Source organism: Peromyscus maniculatus, chromosome 19, assembly GCF_049852395.1.
Source record: "Peromyscus maniculatus bairdii isolate BWxNUB_F1_BW_parent chromosome 19, HU_Pman_BW_mat_3.1, whole genome shotgun sequence".
Taxonomy (NCBI): Eukaryota; Metazoa; Chordata; class Mammalia; order Rodentia; family Cricetidae; genus Peromyscus; species Peromyscus maniculatus.
In genome coordinates, this window is record NC_134870.1 from 69,309,836 (window position 1) to 69,325,359 (window position 15,524).

The 15,524-nt window shown below is 41.2% G+C and overlaps 1 protein-coding gene across 2 annotated transcripts in view; it reads left to right on the forward strand.

The window, feature by feature from the left end:
- The window catches only part of Epg5 (ectopic P-granules 5 autophagy tethering factor), a 99,642-nt gene that overhangs the window by 33,297 nt on the left and 50,821 nt on the right, over nt 1–15,524 (forward strand). For both annotated transcript variants that reach the window (XM_006973857.4, XM_015992683.3), the window contains exons 14-23: nt 273–437; nt 2,159–2,278; nt 3,063–3,322; nt 5,755–5,895; nt 6,998–7,142; nt 7,345–7,542; nt 8,205–8,315; nt 9,132–9,251; nt 13,218–13,384; nt 14,628–14,849. In XM_006973857.4, coding sequence (XP_006973919.1) covers nt 273–437; nt 2,159–2,278; nt 3,063–3,322; nt 5,755–5,895; nt 6,998–7,142; nt 7,345–7,542; nt 8,205–8,315; nt 9,132–9,251; nt 13,218–13,384; nt 14,628–14,849 — 1,649 coding nt within the window. The remainder of the gene's footprint in view (nt 1–272; nt 438–2,158; nt 2,279–3,062; nt 3,323–5,754; nt 5,896–6,997; nt 7,143–7,344; nt 7,543–8,204; nt 8,316–9,131; nt 9,252–13,217; nt 13,385–14,627; nt 14,850–15,524) is intronic.

Sequence of the window (15,524 nt, forward strand, 5' to 3'; positions counted from 1 at the left end):
TATGGTTGGGGTCACTACAACATGAGGAACTATATTGAAGGGTCGCAGCATTAGGAAGGTTGAGAACCACTGCACTAAGGGAACAAAACTGATAGAATGACTCTATGTGGATATAAAGGGGATTGAGATTGATTTTGAGGCTGGCCTCAAACTCACAGAGATCCTCCTGCTTCTGCCTCCGGAGTGCTGGGATTAAAGGTGAGCACCACCACCACCTGGCTGTTCCTGAGTCTTACATTCAATTATTGTTTTCTTTTTCTTTTTTTAAAAAGGTTTCTTTATACTTGTTTAAAGAATTGCCATTGTATCTCTGGCAACCTTCTGCCTCTGAGGTAGCTGTGATTCGGGATTGGTTATTGAATTACAGCCTGACAGCAGTGAAGAACAAGTTGGCCTGTGTGATCCTAGAAGGACTGAATTGGGGATTTGCTCAACAGGTATGCCATTCCTGGGAAACAGGAGGTTTTACATGCATCAGATTCAGGACAGCATTAGCGTCTCTCTGGGCTACTGGCTGGGAGTACAAATTCTTTCAGCTGTCTTAGAGTTCCAGCTCTCCTTGTCCTTCCTCTCTTCCTCTGGGGATTGAACCTAGGACTTTGAGCTATACCCCCAAAGTATCCTTCCTTCAGTTCTGTTTTGTGTCATGAACATCCTCTAATGAAGGTATTCTACATTATAAAAGGATTCCGTTGGGCTGGGACTTGACTCAGTTGGTAAAGTGCTTGCTGCCCCACCATGAGATCCCAAGTTCCATCTCTAGAAACCACGGAAAAGCTGGGTGCAGTAGCGGGGGGCCTCTAATCTCAGCATTGGACAGGTGGACACAGACAAATGGAGCTTGCTAGCCGGTGGCCTTCCCATGTGCACCCAAAGAAAAAGAAAAAAAATCTTCCCTTTCTCCTTAGGCCATTGACTGTGCTGTTTTATCTCTGGCTATTACTTCAGTTCTGCCTCCCAGCGTGTATCTACTGCCTGGGGTCTCTCTCTTCCTCCTGCGGTTTGTCCTGTGTATTGTTGGCAGAGTTGTTTCCAATGTGCCTGAGTTATGAGTTTGACTCTGCTCTGATCCAGTTCTGTGACCCGACAGTGTGACTCTGAACAAGCTTCCTGAACTCTGGGCTTCAATATTGATATTAATAGGCCTTCCCCATGGAGTCTTTACACAGGGCTAGAGAAACTGTTGAGGCAGTTCCTCCACATGTTAATTCCTCAGCTTAGAATTTGTAATAGTTGTTAAAATTCAGGGTTAGTATATGTTAAGTCTCCTAAGAAACATGCTGGTGATTTCCTGCCTCTACCTGGTTCTTATTAATTAGCTTATACATCAGAATATGAATGTTTGGAAGGGACAAGGGGGAGAAATTAGCTCTACAGCTATCTGGCGTCCTTTGTTTTGAGCAAGTCCCTTAATGCTTGCAGTTATCTTGGATGTTTGCACTCGTGGCATGGTGTACAGATGGGGAGACTGATGCCAGGGAGCCTTTCTCATGCTGGTTCTGCTACCTGGGGTTCTGGGTCTTCTCTCACTGAAGGAGATCACCCCTGTGGCTGGTGGGTAAGAGCCACAGGGGTGATCTCCAACTTGACATTCTCCAGCCTGCAAAAGGAACACCTTAGCCTCCCATTTCCAGGATGTCTTCATCTAGATCCCCCTGAGTGTCTCCTCCCTCCTTTGTTTGAGCCATGGGAAGGGCTAGGGAATAAAACTGCAAAGAAGACTATTTGGGAATACTATAGGTATCATCAGGCTTGTAAGGCAGTGTTTACCCATGCTTCTGAGTGTAGTATTTTCACCGATGATGAAACAACAAACAGGATTGTAGACTTGATGTATTAAATATTTTCCTGTGTGATTGATAATAAGCATTTCTATGATAGGTGGCAATGTTCTTAAGCTATAATCCATGATGGGCGCGGGGGCTTGGGGGTGACTGAGTTTCAGGCATGTCCTGGTACAGTGTACTTGTTCTTTAGAGTTGAGGGTCCTTCCTCTGTTGTCAATTATAATGTTATGTTAAAGAGATATGGTTTTGAAACATTTACCTTCTGAATCTAGTGTCCTGTTTTATTGCTCTGCCTTTGTTGTTGTTTCTAAAGGACTGTTTATTAAATATGGGATGGTGTGTTTGTAATTTTGTTTGTTTGTTTTTAAAAGGCTACCCTTCATTTGGATCAGGCATTGCACACTGAAGTAGCCTTGCTGGTTCTCGAGGCTTATCAGAAGCACCTCTCACAAAAGCCCTATGCTGGTCTTATTTCTGAAAGTATGAAACAGGTACTGATTCTTCTTATGTACTGAGGACATAAGTCTCCATTTAAAAATTGCCTGGGAGGTGAAATTATAATTTTGATTTTTATGTTTTCTAAGAACTCTTTCTGCTAATTCAAGATACTAAATTTAATTATTATAGTTTTTAAAGATTTTTTTTTTCTTAAAAAGTTGTCCTTTATTTTTGAGATAGGGTCTCACTATGTAGCCCCTGATGTCCTGAAACTCACTCTGTAGACCAGGCTGGTCTCAAACTCAGAGTGATCCACCTGGCTCTGCCTCCCATAGAGTGCTGGGATTAAAGACTGCACCACCACACATGCAAAAGCCATCCTTTGTGACCTTTAGTCTTGGAGGATTTGGGTTGAGCTGTGGGGTGTTGGAGCTCACATGACAACTCAGGAGAACTGAGGGACATTCTCTAAACCTTTGCAGGTTGGTAGTTAAATTATCAACGGCTTGATGTTACTTTTTATACTACTGAATTGGTAAATGCTATCAGTGAGGCCGCTAACTCTGACTTGTTCAGAGTGTTTACTAGCACCGTGATCCTGAGTATCAACCTTTCATATTCATCTGCTTGAGCTGGGGTCAGGTTCACAAGGCCAGTCAGTGGAGTGGGGGCTGCGAGTGGGACGTTGCTTTAGCACAGCGCAGCACACAACAATTGAAAGGAAGTAGCATGCCTTCTCTTCTCAGAGCGCTGTTGATCACAAACAGAGGTGGGGAGGTGAAGTTACTGTTTAATTTGCATAGGACTGACACTGTTTAAAATGAATGATTGTTGTAGGTTTCATACCTGGCCAGTATTGTTCGATATGGAGAGACTCCTGAGACCTCATTTAACCAGTGGGCCTGGAATTTGATCTTGAGGTTAAAATTACACAAAAATGATTTTGGAGCACAGCAGAATTGTCCAGTTGTTCCCTTCTCCAACACAGTTCCTGACATGACAGAGTCACCCATGTTTCATCCTCTCTTGAAGGCTGTGAAATCAGGCATGCCCATTGGCTGCTATCTTGCCTTAGCTGTGACAGCTATTGGCCACAGGTACTGTATGTTGAACCTCCAGGGTACCTTGAAGGTTGAGTTCTAGAATCTCATATTTTCACATCCCAATTGTGAGGCCTTCATTAAACCATAGGGAGTTAATTAGGGTCAAATAATGAGCCTTGTTATAAAGGGAGAAATCATGCTCAAATTCATTTCTGTTCATTTGCCACAACAAATATGTAGTTTTAACACATCTAAAGATTTTTCTCATTCCTTTGTGTATGTATGGAACTTGTACTCAGTAGACTTTCAATAAATGCTGGTGGAGTGGATGAGTGGGGAGGAGGTGAGGTAAGGAAAATGGAGAAATACTCTTCACTGAAGCTGAAGGTCCTGTTGAGCAGAGCTGGGTGTGAGTAGGGCAAACTGGAAAGTAGGTGAGAAGATGCTCCATCTAGAATCGTTCTAGAGCAGGAGGGTGGTTATCTAGGCTTCCGGGTTGCACTCATACATTGTTCCAGGAGCTCTAGTGCCACAATAGTTTCTTGAACCCCAGGTTCCTCACCTCTGAAATGGAAATGACTGTTGAGTGGTTTTATGAAGGTGAGTTAGACAAAACACTCATTGCATACTCACAATAGTGTCTGGCTTGTTGATTCTTTGACCGTAGTTCTCTAAATTTGTTTCATCATTTCCCCAGATGCTGTATCCATTCTGGGACTGTAGTTCTTGCTCATACCGGGTTCTTCCTGTACTACATACTGATTACTGATGGGAGTGAAAGAGAGAATAAGTGTTTCCCTTTGGAACTGGTTCCATAGCTACAATCTGTGAATAGAAGAGATGTAACTTAAAGCAGTCTCATGGGCTGGGGCTCAGGGGTGGAGCACACAGAAACTTAGATGTACACAGTGTAACATTATGGGGAGTACAGGGAATAATAGTCACAAAGTCACCCAGGACCGTGGTCATGCTAAAATGCTGCTTTTAAAATATATTTCTTAAGATTAGTTAAAAAATAATATGCATATGTATGTGTGTGCCATAATGTGTGTGGGTACCTGTGTAGGCCAGAATCTATGGACCCCCTGAAGCTGGATACAGGCCTGAAATGGCTGTTGGGAATTGTCCTTCTGGAAGAGAAATGCATGAATACATACTCTTAACCACTCCAATCCTTTATTCTGTTTAATACTTTTTCTTTTTCTTTCTTTTTAGAGGTTATATTTATATAAGCTCTAAAATACATGCATACACACACACACACACACACAATTCTGTATTTTTGTTGTTACTATTTAAGTACTTCCTACATAGTAGCCTTTGCAATATTAACTTTCATTTTTTGGAGTTTTTTTTCTTCTTAGAGTTAAAGCAGTATAGGCAAAGTACAGGATGAAGAAAGTGGGAAAACCACTTGCTTCTTCTTTTCCTGTATTCTGAGTATTCTGATGTGAGGATCTCTGTGTTTTTCTCTTTATCTAACTTATTGTTCCTACTAGATATCAGGAGAACACAATGTTATGTTTTTCACCCAGCTTTTTAGAATGTTGTTTTTTCATGTTGCTCTTGACCATTGTTATTATTATTATTATTATTGTTTTTTTTTTTTTTGAGACAGGGTTTCTCTGTGTAGTTTTGGTGCCTGTCCTGGATCTCACTCTGTAGATCAGGCTGGCCTCAGACTGACAGAGATCCACCTGGCTCTGACTCCCGAGTGCTGGGATTAAAGGTGTGTGCCACCACTGCCCAGCCATTGTGCTTATTACTAGTATTTTAATTTAGGATTTTTGAGACAGGGTCTCACCATGTGTAGCCATGGCTGCCTGGGACTCTCTGTTTAGACCAGGCTTGCTTTGAACTCATAGGAGTCTGCCTGCCCCTGCCTCCTGATTGCTGGGATTAAGGGTATATGCAACCACACCTGGCTATCTGTATTATTTGAAAATGATGCTATAAGACTACCATTGAATATATTTCTCCTAATTTCCTTTAAGTCTTCTGCAACAGTATTGTGCAGTTGTAAGAATGAAACATTTTATCTTTACATAGATCAACATTCCCCCATATATATATATATGATACAATATTATATATTATTCTTTTGAAATTATTTCAAAGGAAAAGAAAATGTATTCAACACACTGTAGTTTAGGCTGACAGGCTGAGCTCACTTTATAATTTCTCCTTGACTACAGTGGTTTCGGGGACAAAAGTCAGGCGAATTGTAGGTTCTTATTTTGTTTCTGGACATCATGTAAATCTGGGCACAATGCTTTCAACTTCCTTATCTAATGAGATGAAAATATAGATAAGATTTTAAGAACTTTTTGTATTTCTAAGTTATGATTGTAGTAATTCTGTGTGTTGGTTAGTCATAAAAATTTTAGGAAACTGAGATAATCCGGATATTGTAAGCTTATATTTCATTGGAGGAACACAATTTTATGAATGAGCTACTGAGTACTTACATTCCCCTTTCTTTGCAGCATTGAGAAGTTCTGTGCGGAAGGTATCCCACTGTTGGGAATTCTGGTACAATCAAGGCATTTGAGAGCAGTGGTCCATGTCCTAGATAAGATTCTACCCATGTTCTACCCTTGCCAGTATTACCTTCTGAAGAATGAACAGTGAGTATATTCTGCTGACAGAAACACCCAGCAAGCAGAAATGACGTTTTCTGGTTTCTAGGGTCAATTAAAAGGGAATGGTATTTTCTTTCACTGGTTGGCTGGTCAGTCATTTTTTTTTTTGCTGTTGTTTTGTTTTTCTCCATTTGTAGAAGCACATGCATTATTTTCCAGTACATTTGAACTGTAGTTTGTATTTTCTCATTTTACTGCTTTTTTCAGTTTAACTGACCAAAACATATTATTTATTTTATGTAGTCCATGAGTTGTGAGCAGGTAAATGAATGGGAAAGTGGGAAGAGATGACCTGTGTAGGAGGTGAAACCCAGTAATACTAGGGCAAGTAGTATGTGCAAAGGAATTGAATGTGTTGATTCAGTATGTCTCAGATTTGAGGCAACTAATTAAATATGCATTCCCAGATGCCTGGAGATTTGACCTTAGTAGAAGGGTCAGGGTTGGGATACTTTTAAATAATTTAAATTAGCATCCTGCACACTCAGGGAAGTTTGGGAACTAAATAACTTGGAAACATCTCTGCTTAGAGGTCTGAGATATGGAGACATAATGGTATTTTGAAGTATTTAATTCTGGCTCCCTTTAACTTGTCTGTATTTATATGACTTGGTGTGTTCATTACAGTGTTGTAGAGAGATATTATTCCTTTTAGCCCACATTAAATATGAAGACTTTATTCTTCTGAAATTCTTGAAGATTTATCAGAATCCCTATATAGCACTGTGGAAAATGGAACCAATTTAACTTTTTTCTGTTACCTCATTGATAATGAAAAGAGCTTTGGGCATATAACTCAGTGGGAGGGCACTTGCCTAGCATGCTTGCAGCCCTTGGTCCATCCCTAGACACCAACTACCTATTGCCCAAAGTCTGCTATGGTGGTACATGTCTATAATCCCAGCATTTCAGGAGGTCTGCTGTTCAAGGGCAGTTTCAGCAACATAACAGGTCAGAGGCTAGCTGGGCTCCATGAGACCCTGTCTCAAAATAGCAAGAGAAAAACAAACAAAGAGAACCCCACACAGAACTGCTTGAAATTCTGCTTGATTAGAAGGTAAAGGGTGTGATCCTTTGCACTCCACAGGTTTATGTCAAACCTTCTCCTCTTCCTACACTTGGACAGTGGTGTTCCTCAGGGGGTCACGCAGCAGGTTACCCACAAGGTGGCGCAGCATCTGACAGGAACCAGCCACGGGGACAACGTGAAGCTTCTTAATAGCATGATCCAGGTCAGGGCTTTTACAGATCCTTAATATGCTCTTCCTCCTCTTCCCATAGAACTCTCATGATATGTGCATTCCAGTCTCTTGGTACAGGAAAGTCCAAGAGTTGGACTTTCATGGAAGTAGATAGCATTTCGTGTGTTTTTAGCAGTGGGAGGGAGGGAGGTTGATAGCCTTCCACGTCACCCGAGCTTCTTCTTCTTCACAGGCACACATAGGTGTGAGCACACGGCCTAATGAAGTAGGTCCTGTGGCTGTGTTGGAGTTCTGGGTCCAGGCTCTCATAAGCCAGCATCTCTGGTACCGAGAACAGCCTATTCTCTTCCTCATGGACCACTTGTGTAAAGCAGCTTTTCAGTTGATGCAGGAAGACTGTGTGCAGAAATTGCTCTACCAACAGCACAAGGTAACTAAGAAACTATGTTTCAGCCATTGGCTAGATACTAGCTACTAGCTGCTAAAAGGGTCTCTTCATTATACAGTTCCTGGAAATAATCTGTGACAGCTCATTTTTTAAATTATAGATTATGCCTTAATGTTGTCTCATCTCAGTAGCCATAGTCCACTGGCACAGATCCCAGGGAGTGCCTAGAGGAGTATACCAAGGGGGCTTGTAATGCTCATTACATGTTTCTGTGGTGCACCCTGGTTTTACTGCAGTGGACAGTCCCATTCTGGAAATCTTTTTTTTCAATTAATATTGTATACTTTGTCATGGCATTCAGGATAATATTTCATACATGTACATCATGTACTTTGTTCATGACTGGGTCATTGCTCAACTCTCCCAGCCTTTTAAAGAACTGCAATGCCCTCCAGACTGTTCCTGAAATTAAAAAGCTGTGTTACTCTGATACTAAAAATGGTTAAGGAGACGATGAAGAAAGAAAACCATAGGCAAACTTCTCTGATGAACATAGGCCAAATTCTGAATGAAACACTTGAAACTGAATTCAGTGACACCATGACACCTCTGTCCTGTTAGCATCTTCATGTAGAGGCAACTGCTAATACCCGAGTCCATGAGAGGGTTTTCAAAGACTCTGTTGCTCCTCTTCCCCCATGTAGAACGCTTTGGGTTACCACTGTGACCGGAGTCTGCTCTCTTCCTTGGTGAGCTGGATTGTGGCAGGCAACATCACGCCTTCCTTTGTGGAGGGCTTGTCCACGTCCACTCAGGTATGAAGCCTACTGAGGACCATTTGTTGCCATCCTTACTGAGGTTGGGTTGGGGCTGGAGAGAGATCAAGTGTGGGTCTTAGGGGTATGTGGCCCAGGTTTCAGAGTGATTCTGCCATTGGCTGTTCTGTGCTTGGGCTGTTTGCTTATATCTCTGTCTTCAGTTTCCTCATTCTCAGATGAGACTGTAATGGAACCTGTATATAAAGCACTCATACCTTAGTCATTGCTCACTATGTGTTAGTGCTCATCGTTACAGCCCATCTCAGACTGTATAAGGTCATATCTGTTTCACCCCTTAAGCCAGTAGTAACATCCTTCAGTCTGTTAGCCTGGTCTTCCTGGGATTGAGTTGACACCAATTCCTCACTGCTACATAGACTGATGCTTGCCTCTCCACCTCTGCTTTTCTGCCTCAGTGAGACTCTGAAGGGGCATCTTTTCTGCCTAGCTCTAGAACATTCTCTGGTATAGCACTCTACCCCCAAATGCAATCCTCATCATTTTCCCCCAGAAGAATTTAATACTTTTCAGTTACTTGTTTTGTCTAATTGTATACCTGTGACAAGAACATAGACACATAAGAAGTACATGGGAAGTTTAGAAGCTCAATATTTGTTGCCTGACATCTGCATGTGTGTGTTTTGCAGTGCTATTTTGATCAAACCCAGGGACTTGCATGCACAAGCTAGACAAATGCTGTACACTGAGCCATACCTCCAGCCCTAAAAAAGATTTAAACTTGTATGGTATGCAGGGTATGTTCATCAACTGGAATTAATGGCTTCTTTCCTTCCTGTTTGCTTGGTGTTATAGGTTTGGTTTGCATGGACTGTGCTGAACATGGAATCCATCTTTGAAGAGGACTCTCAGCTCCGAAGAGTTGTCGAAGGGGAATTGGTTATAAATGCTTTTACCCCTGATCAAGCTCTAAAGGTACAGTAGTGGTTCTGCATTTGAGTTACAGGAGGTGCTTACACTCTTGACTGAGCCATTCACTGCATTTTACCATCCTTTTTTCCTCCCCGTGATCTCATAAGTTTAATTAGGTTTGCTTACAGGAGCATGGGTATGCTGCCAGTGGCTAATTCATCTGAAGAAAAAACACCCCCCCATAAAAAAAAAAACCCCAGGTTTCTTTCTCTCTCTCCCTTCATCCACAGGGAAGGATGGGCCTTCTGAGGCTTTCCTCCCTCCATGATAGGGTGTTTTTGGACCCAATGTTATACAAATTGTGTGCAATATGCTGATGTGGGTTCTACAATGCCAGAGCCATGTCATGACTGGAAGATAGTATTGTAAGGGGACTTTTCTTTCCTACCTGCCAGCCCCCAAATAACCAACATGGAGACTTAATATGAATTACAAGTGGTCGGCCGATAGCTCAGGCTTATTACTAACTAGCTCTTACAACTTAAATTGACCCATTTCTGTTCATCTGTGTATTACCATGTGGCTTGTGGCTTTACCTGTCTTGCTCCTTCTGTGTCTTCTGGCAGCTCCTGTGACTCCGCCCTTCCTCCTCCCAGCATTCTCTCTGCCCCTAAAACCCAGCCATCGGCCAATCAGCTTTATTAACAATGAGAGCAACACATTTTCACAGTGTACAGAAGGATTATTCCACAGCATTCCCCCCTTTTTGTCTAAATAAAAGGGAAGGTTTTTAAGTTTAACATAGCTAAATTATATACAACAAAACAGTTTTCAAGTAAGAATTACAGTTACAATATCCAGTCCATTTGTATTTGGCAAATTTAGAGAAAATATTCCATTATCTATCCTATCTTGGTGAGCCAAAGTTTTGTACCTAATTCACTTTCTATCCTAACTTGCATTACCAACCCTAAACTATCTTTTTATGTCCTTCAACCTTATACACTTTACACCTCTTTTGTGAGTTTCTTTTCTGAATTTGTTAACAAGGAAAACTATAACTATCTAGTCTTCAACGCCATCAAAGATCTGAGATGGATATAATATTACCTGAGTAATCAGGAAGTGTAGAGCAAACAACTTCCAAAACTAAGAAATGACAAAAACAACTGGCTGCCTGGACAGTCATCCTAGGTTCTTCTTTAATGTTGAGGCATCCATCTTTGGCCTACAGACCTAGAATATCTGACAGACTTTTCTGTGAAGTAGGAATTTTGAAGGACTGTCCCGCCTTGTCTTGGCAAAGTTTGGAAGTCATTTTCTTTTGTGTTCTGCTTGTCCAATTTGGACAGTATACTGTCAGCAGTTGAGGCAAAGGCAGTTTTTTGACTGGTGGCTAATTTCTGCCATAAAGAAAGCAAACTCCATACAAAAGTTCTTCAATACTCATCATCTTCTTTTGAAGTAAATTGGTACTGTATGACTGTCATGAAAAGCCTTAGGTTATTAAACATATTAAATGCCATATTCTTCTATAGGTCTTTGAAGTGTTTGAAGACCAGCTATCTATCTAAATATATCTATCTATTTATGACCTTGAGAACATACCCAACATGACTAGTTTGACTATTATAGATGACTGTTAATCTGTATTTTTAAATTGTACATTTCAATTTTAAATGAGTTGCATAAACACAATACCCTAGACAAGAGTAGAAACATACATATAGTATAGCAAAAATACTTTTAAAATTGTATCAATAAACCAAAATCCATACTAATGTAAAATATTTTGAGATTAATAGTTGTTTTTGGTTAAAGTAGATTCAATAATCTACCCTTTTATCTCATTATTTCTCTATTATAATATCCCCCTTTTTTCCTTTAGAAAGAGATCTTTGAATTTAACTCTTTTGTCTAGCTTTTTTTTTTTTTAAACTATGACCAACAAGTTGTAACCTCCCTTAAATGATAACAAACATCCATAAACCAATATTTTGGGAATGTAGACATCATTCTCTAGACATCTTCCTATTGTTTGGGGGCATTGACATCTTTAGGGGAACCTTGAGAAAATTGGGATAATAATGAAGTCCTTGCTAGAGTAGCATGAGGTTGGATTATCTCAGCCAGCAGCCTTGAAGCTGTTTTGGATGCAGAATTTTGAGGAGAGTGTAACAGAGTCTTGAGCAGAGTGCAACAGCATTTTAAAATGCTGGATCACCTGGGCCATCTGTTTTTATTGGTGTCTGCTCCCCTTGTTCTAAAAATAGATAAACTTTTAAAGGTAACATATATTACAAGTATGCAATATGTGGTGTGCACAAGTCAGTTAAAGATGGTTTTTTGTTTTGTGTTTGAGCAAATATACATTACATGTCTTGTAATTCTTCTAGGTTTATTATTATTATTTTTATGTTTGTAGCCAGGATCAGGGTGTCTTCTCTAATCACATCTGATCATCTCTAACCTGGAATGAATCTACAGCTTCTCATTTCCTGTGGCAATAAAAGCATAACCTCTCCCCCAAAGCAACACACCTTTGACTTAAATTTTGAAGTCAAGATATTTTTAAAATATATAGGTTGGTTTAATCTAGCAGCTTTTATAATGCGGTATCTCTTAGCCGCCAAAAAATTCAAAGACAACACAATAACATATAGGATCCAGACTCTCTGTGTATTTCCCATCTTTATGTGACTTTTTTCTTTTCTATTTACTCCCTTTTAAAGGACTCTATTATTTTAAAACTATGCTTCCTTTTTTTATGACTGTATATATCTTTTTTCTTTTCTCCCCCAAGCCTTTGTACATTTTTAAACACACTGTAACCTATTTAGGGTCCTCCCCCATCTGAATCTGTCTTTACTGCATATTTGTAATCTTTTCTGTCTACGTGAGCAAACCTCAAACCTGCCATGAAGTGAGCTGGTGGAGCTCATGCTGGCAGCTCAAGCCTGCAGGCAGCAGCTAGAAGATGCCTCTCTGTACCATGGCCCATGTGAGATACTGTGGGAATCTACCATGTGGCTTAGTTCATGGCATGCTGGCAGCTGCCACGAGACACATCTCTGTACTGCAACCTGCATGAGAGACATGAGACTAGGAAGCCACATTTGGCTCCATTTTTGTGTGTTTAGAACCTTCTTAAATCATTCTCAGTTCTTATGTGGATTTAGGTGCTGGATGTTTGGGTGCCATTTAGGTGGACTTTTCTTTCCTGTCTGCCATTTCCCAAATAACCAACACAGATACTTAATATTAATTATAAATGCTTGGCTGATAGTTGGGGCTTATTACTAACTAGCTCTTACAACTTAAATTAACCCATATTTCCTATCTAAGTTCTACCATGTGGCTTATAGTTTGTTACTTCATTTTGTACAATCCTGCTTCCTCTGTGTCTGGCTGGCAACTCCTCTGATTCCACCCTTCTTCTTCTCAGCATTCTTTCTGCCCTGAAAATCCTGCCTAGCTATTGGCCAATCAGCTTTTTATTAACAATGAGAGCAACACATTTTCACAATGTACAGAAGGATTATTCCACAGCATTGTATAATATTTTATATGCAAAGGAATTTCAGACATTGACATGAGGCTAGTTTTAGAATTTTTTGTTTGTTTGTTTGAGACAGGGTCTTAGGTATTCCCAGGCTGTTCTCCAATTTACAATGCAATTGAAAATGATATTGAAGTTCTGATCCTCCTTCTCCTATGGCTTAGTTCACTACAGTACTGGGATTGAACGCAGTCTCCAGCATGCTAAGCAAATGCTCTTAACTGAGCTCTATCCATGTGCTTTAGATGACTCCTCCGGTAGTCATCTGGGGTCTTTGACATATCTTCACAGTAGAAAACTGGGCCCCAGGTCTTGTTGCCAAAGAGGTTAAAGTGCCAGCTAGAGGGCTTGAAAACTGTTTTGATAACTTTTTTTTTTTTTAACTGCAGTGAAAGCAAAATGTTTAACTTTAGAGCAAAGTGTTTTGATTGTGTTTGTTTGGGGGTTGCTAAAGTTCTGTTCTCTTGTAGAAAGCCCAGCTCCAGCTGAAGCTGCCCATCGTCCCATCCCTGCAGAGAATGATGATTTATCGCTGGGCCCACCAGGCTCTGGCCACACCTTCTGATCATCCTCTTCTGCCACTCATTTGGCAGAAGTTCTTCCTCCTGTATCTTCACCGCCCAGGACCACAATATGGGTATGGTACCCAGTACTGTAGTAAGTTTCTGTCAGCTCACTTCTGAGTCGGTATGCTGTGGAGTATGAGTCAGAGTCATTCTCTTCTGACATAGCTAGAATTCTGTGCTCAGTACTTATTAGACTTGATCTTAACAGAGTTTGGAGGATCCGTGGCAACTTCTCTTTACCCTCCTCTGTTCCTAACGTGTCAAGGACAACACCTGGGAACTGGGAAAGGTTCAGCAGAGAACCTCTGGAGGTGCACAGAGAAAGAAGATGCTCCAAACTGAGGCTACATCTGTGACCTCCCTGAGGCCTGCATGGGGACCTTACGCAGAGTAGTGATCCAGGAAAGCAGCCCTTGGCTGTGCATGGGCTGCTGCATGGTTCTGTTGGATAGCGAGGCGACCTGGCCTGCCCAAGCTGTCCACTGGCACCGGGCACTGCTCTTCAACTCCTCGTTCGTTCCCAGCTCCACAACCTTCCTTTACTCCTCTGGAACATAACGAAAGGGGAGGACTTTTGGATTTCGAGTTCTTCATGAACGAGACTGATGCCCTGACTTTGTAGCGTTTCATTATTTTTAAGGCCACTTTCCTGTAGCAGTTTTCCCTTATCTCTAGGGACACGTTTCAAGATGCCCTGTAGATGTTTGAAGTCTCAGTTGGTACTAAACTCTACATACTCTGTATACATGCCTATGATAAAGTTCAGTTGATAAAATTAGGCATAGTAAGAGATAAACAGCATAATTAGTAATGTGATAAATAATTATAACAGTATACTAGTTTAGTATATGTGCTGCCAAAGAAAGGTCAGTATAGCAGTATTCTGTGATGAAAGTTGATTAAAACATGCATTGGTAGGGCTGGCAAGATTGCTCAGTGGGTAGCGGTGTCTGCTGTACAAGCATGATAACTTGAGTTTGACTCCAGAAACTCACAGTGGTAGGAGAAAGGCCAATTCCTAAAAGGTGCCCTCTAACTTATGCACACACGCACGCACACGCACTAAATGGAATAAAAAGTAAAACCAAGTATGTATTGCTTATTTCTGGAGTTTTCTGTTTGTACCATGGTTGACTATGGGTAATTAGAACCTTAGAAATGGACTCAGCTGAGTGGAACTCTTTATATACTATCTCTTTGGATTCTCAAAATAGCTTTGAGGTATAACAAGGTAACTTGCTAAGTGACTGCTGTGTTACACCACTTAGAACATTTTCTGCTCGAAGGTTATAGGCTCTCCTTTTACCTTTTAAGGCTGCCCGTAGACGGTTGTATTGGAAGAAGGTTTTTTCAAAGTCCCTCGCATATCAATTTGTTGAAAGACATGAAGAGACGCCTGACTGAGGTGGCTGACTTCCACTATGCTGCAAGCAAGGCCCTCCGTGTTCCAGCAGAGGGCAGCGAAGGGACAGCAGAGCAGCAGGCTGGTACCCCTGGCTACCTGACTTCTCCGGAGCTGCACAGGGAGCTGGTGAGGTAAGGTGGCACAGACATAGTGCTGGAGTGGTTAGCTTTGATACAGAGCTCAAATGTTACTCTTAAATTGTTGGATTGTATTTGGGATGTAGCTTTGACACTGATTCATACCTGGAAATGTTTTTCATGAGAAGTAAGTCAGCAGTTTGGATGTAGCTTTGTTGAGTATGAGTAATAACCCAGAAGGCTGGTACCCTTCCCTTTCTTACGTGAAAATAGAAGTAAGCCAAAACAAATTGATTGTAACAGGCATACAACTTCCAGAGCCTTTTAAATAGCTGTTAAAAGAAAGAAATGACCAAGGCAGGGTTCTTTAGTGCTGATCCTTGACAAGTTCTAGGGGCTTATCAATGCAGGCACAGATTGGCCTGTCCCTAAGTGTTTGGAACTTCAGAGTGAGCCAGGATTGGTTAGTGTGGTTTCTGCCTGTAAATTTAACTTAGTCCAAATGGTTGTCTTCAAGCAAGATCTCATAAACACGGCTGTTAGGCATTGTCCTCAATTACAGAACACCTTGGTGAGTGAGGAAACCCAGGTCTCAGGCTTGCTTTGACCCTGGGGCCCCAGAGCTTATCCTGAGTGGTTAAAGGACTCTCATCCCCCATTTTATTTTGAACCACTTTTACTAGAAGGTTTTCTCTTGGAACATTTTAGGTCTTTGATACTCCCTCTCCC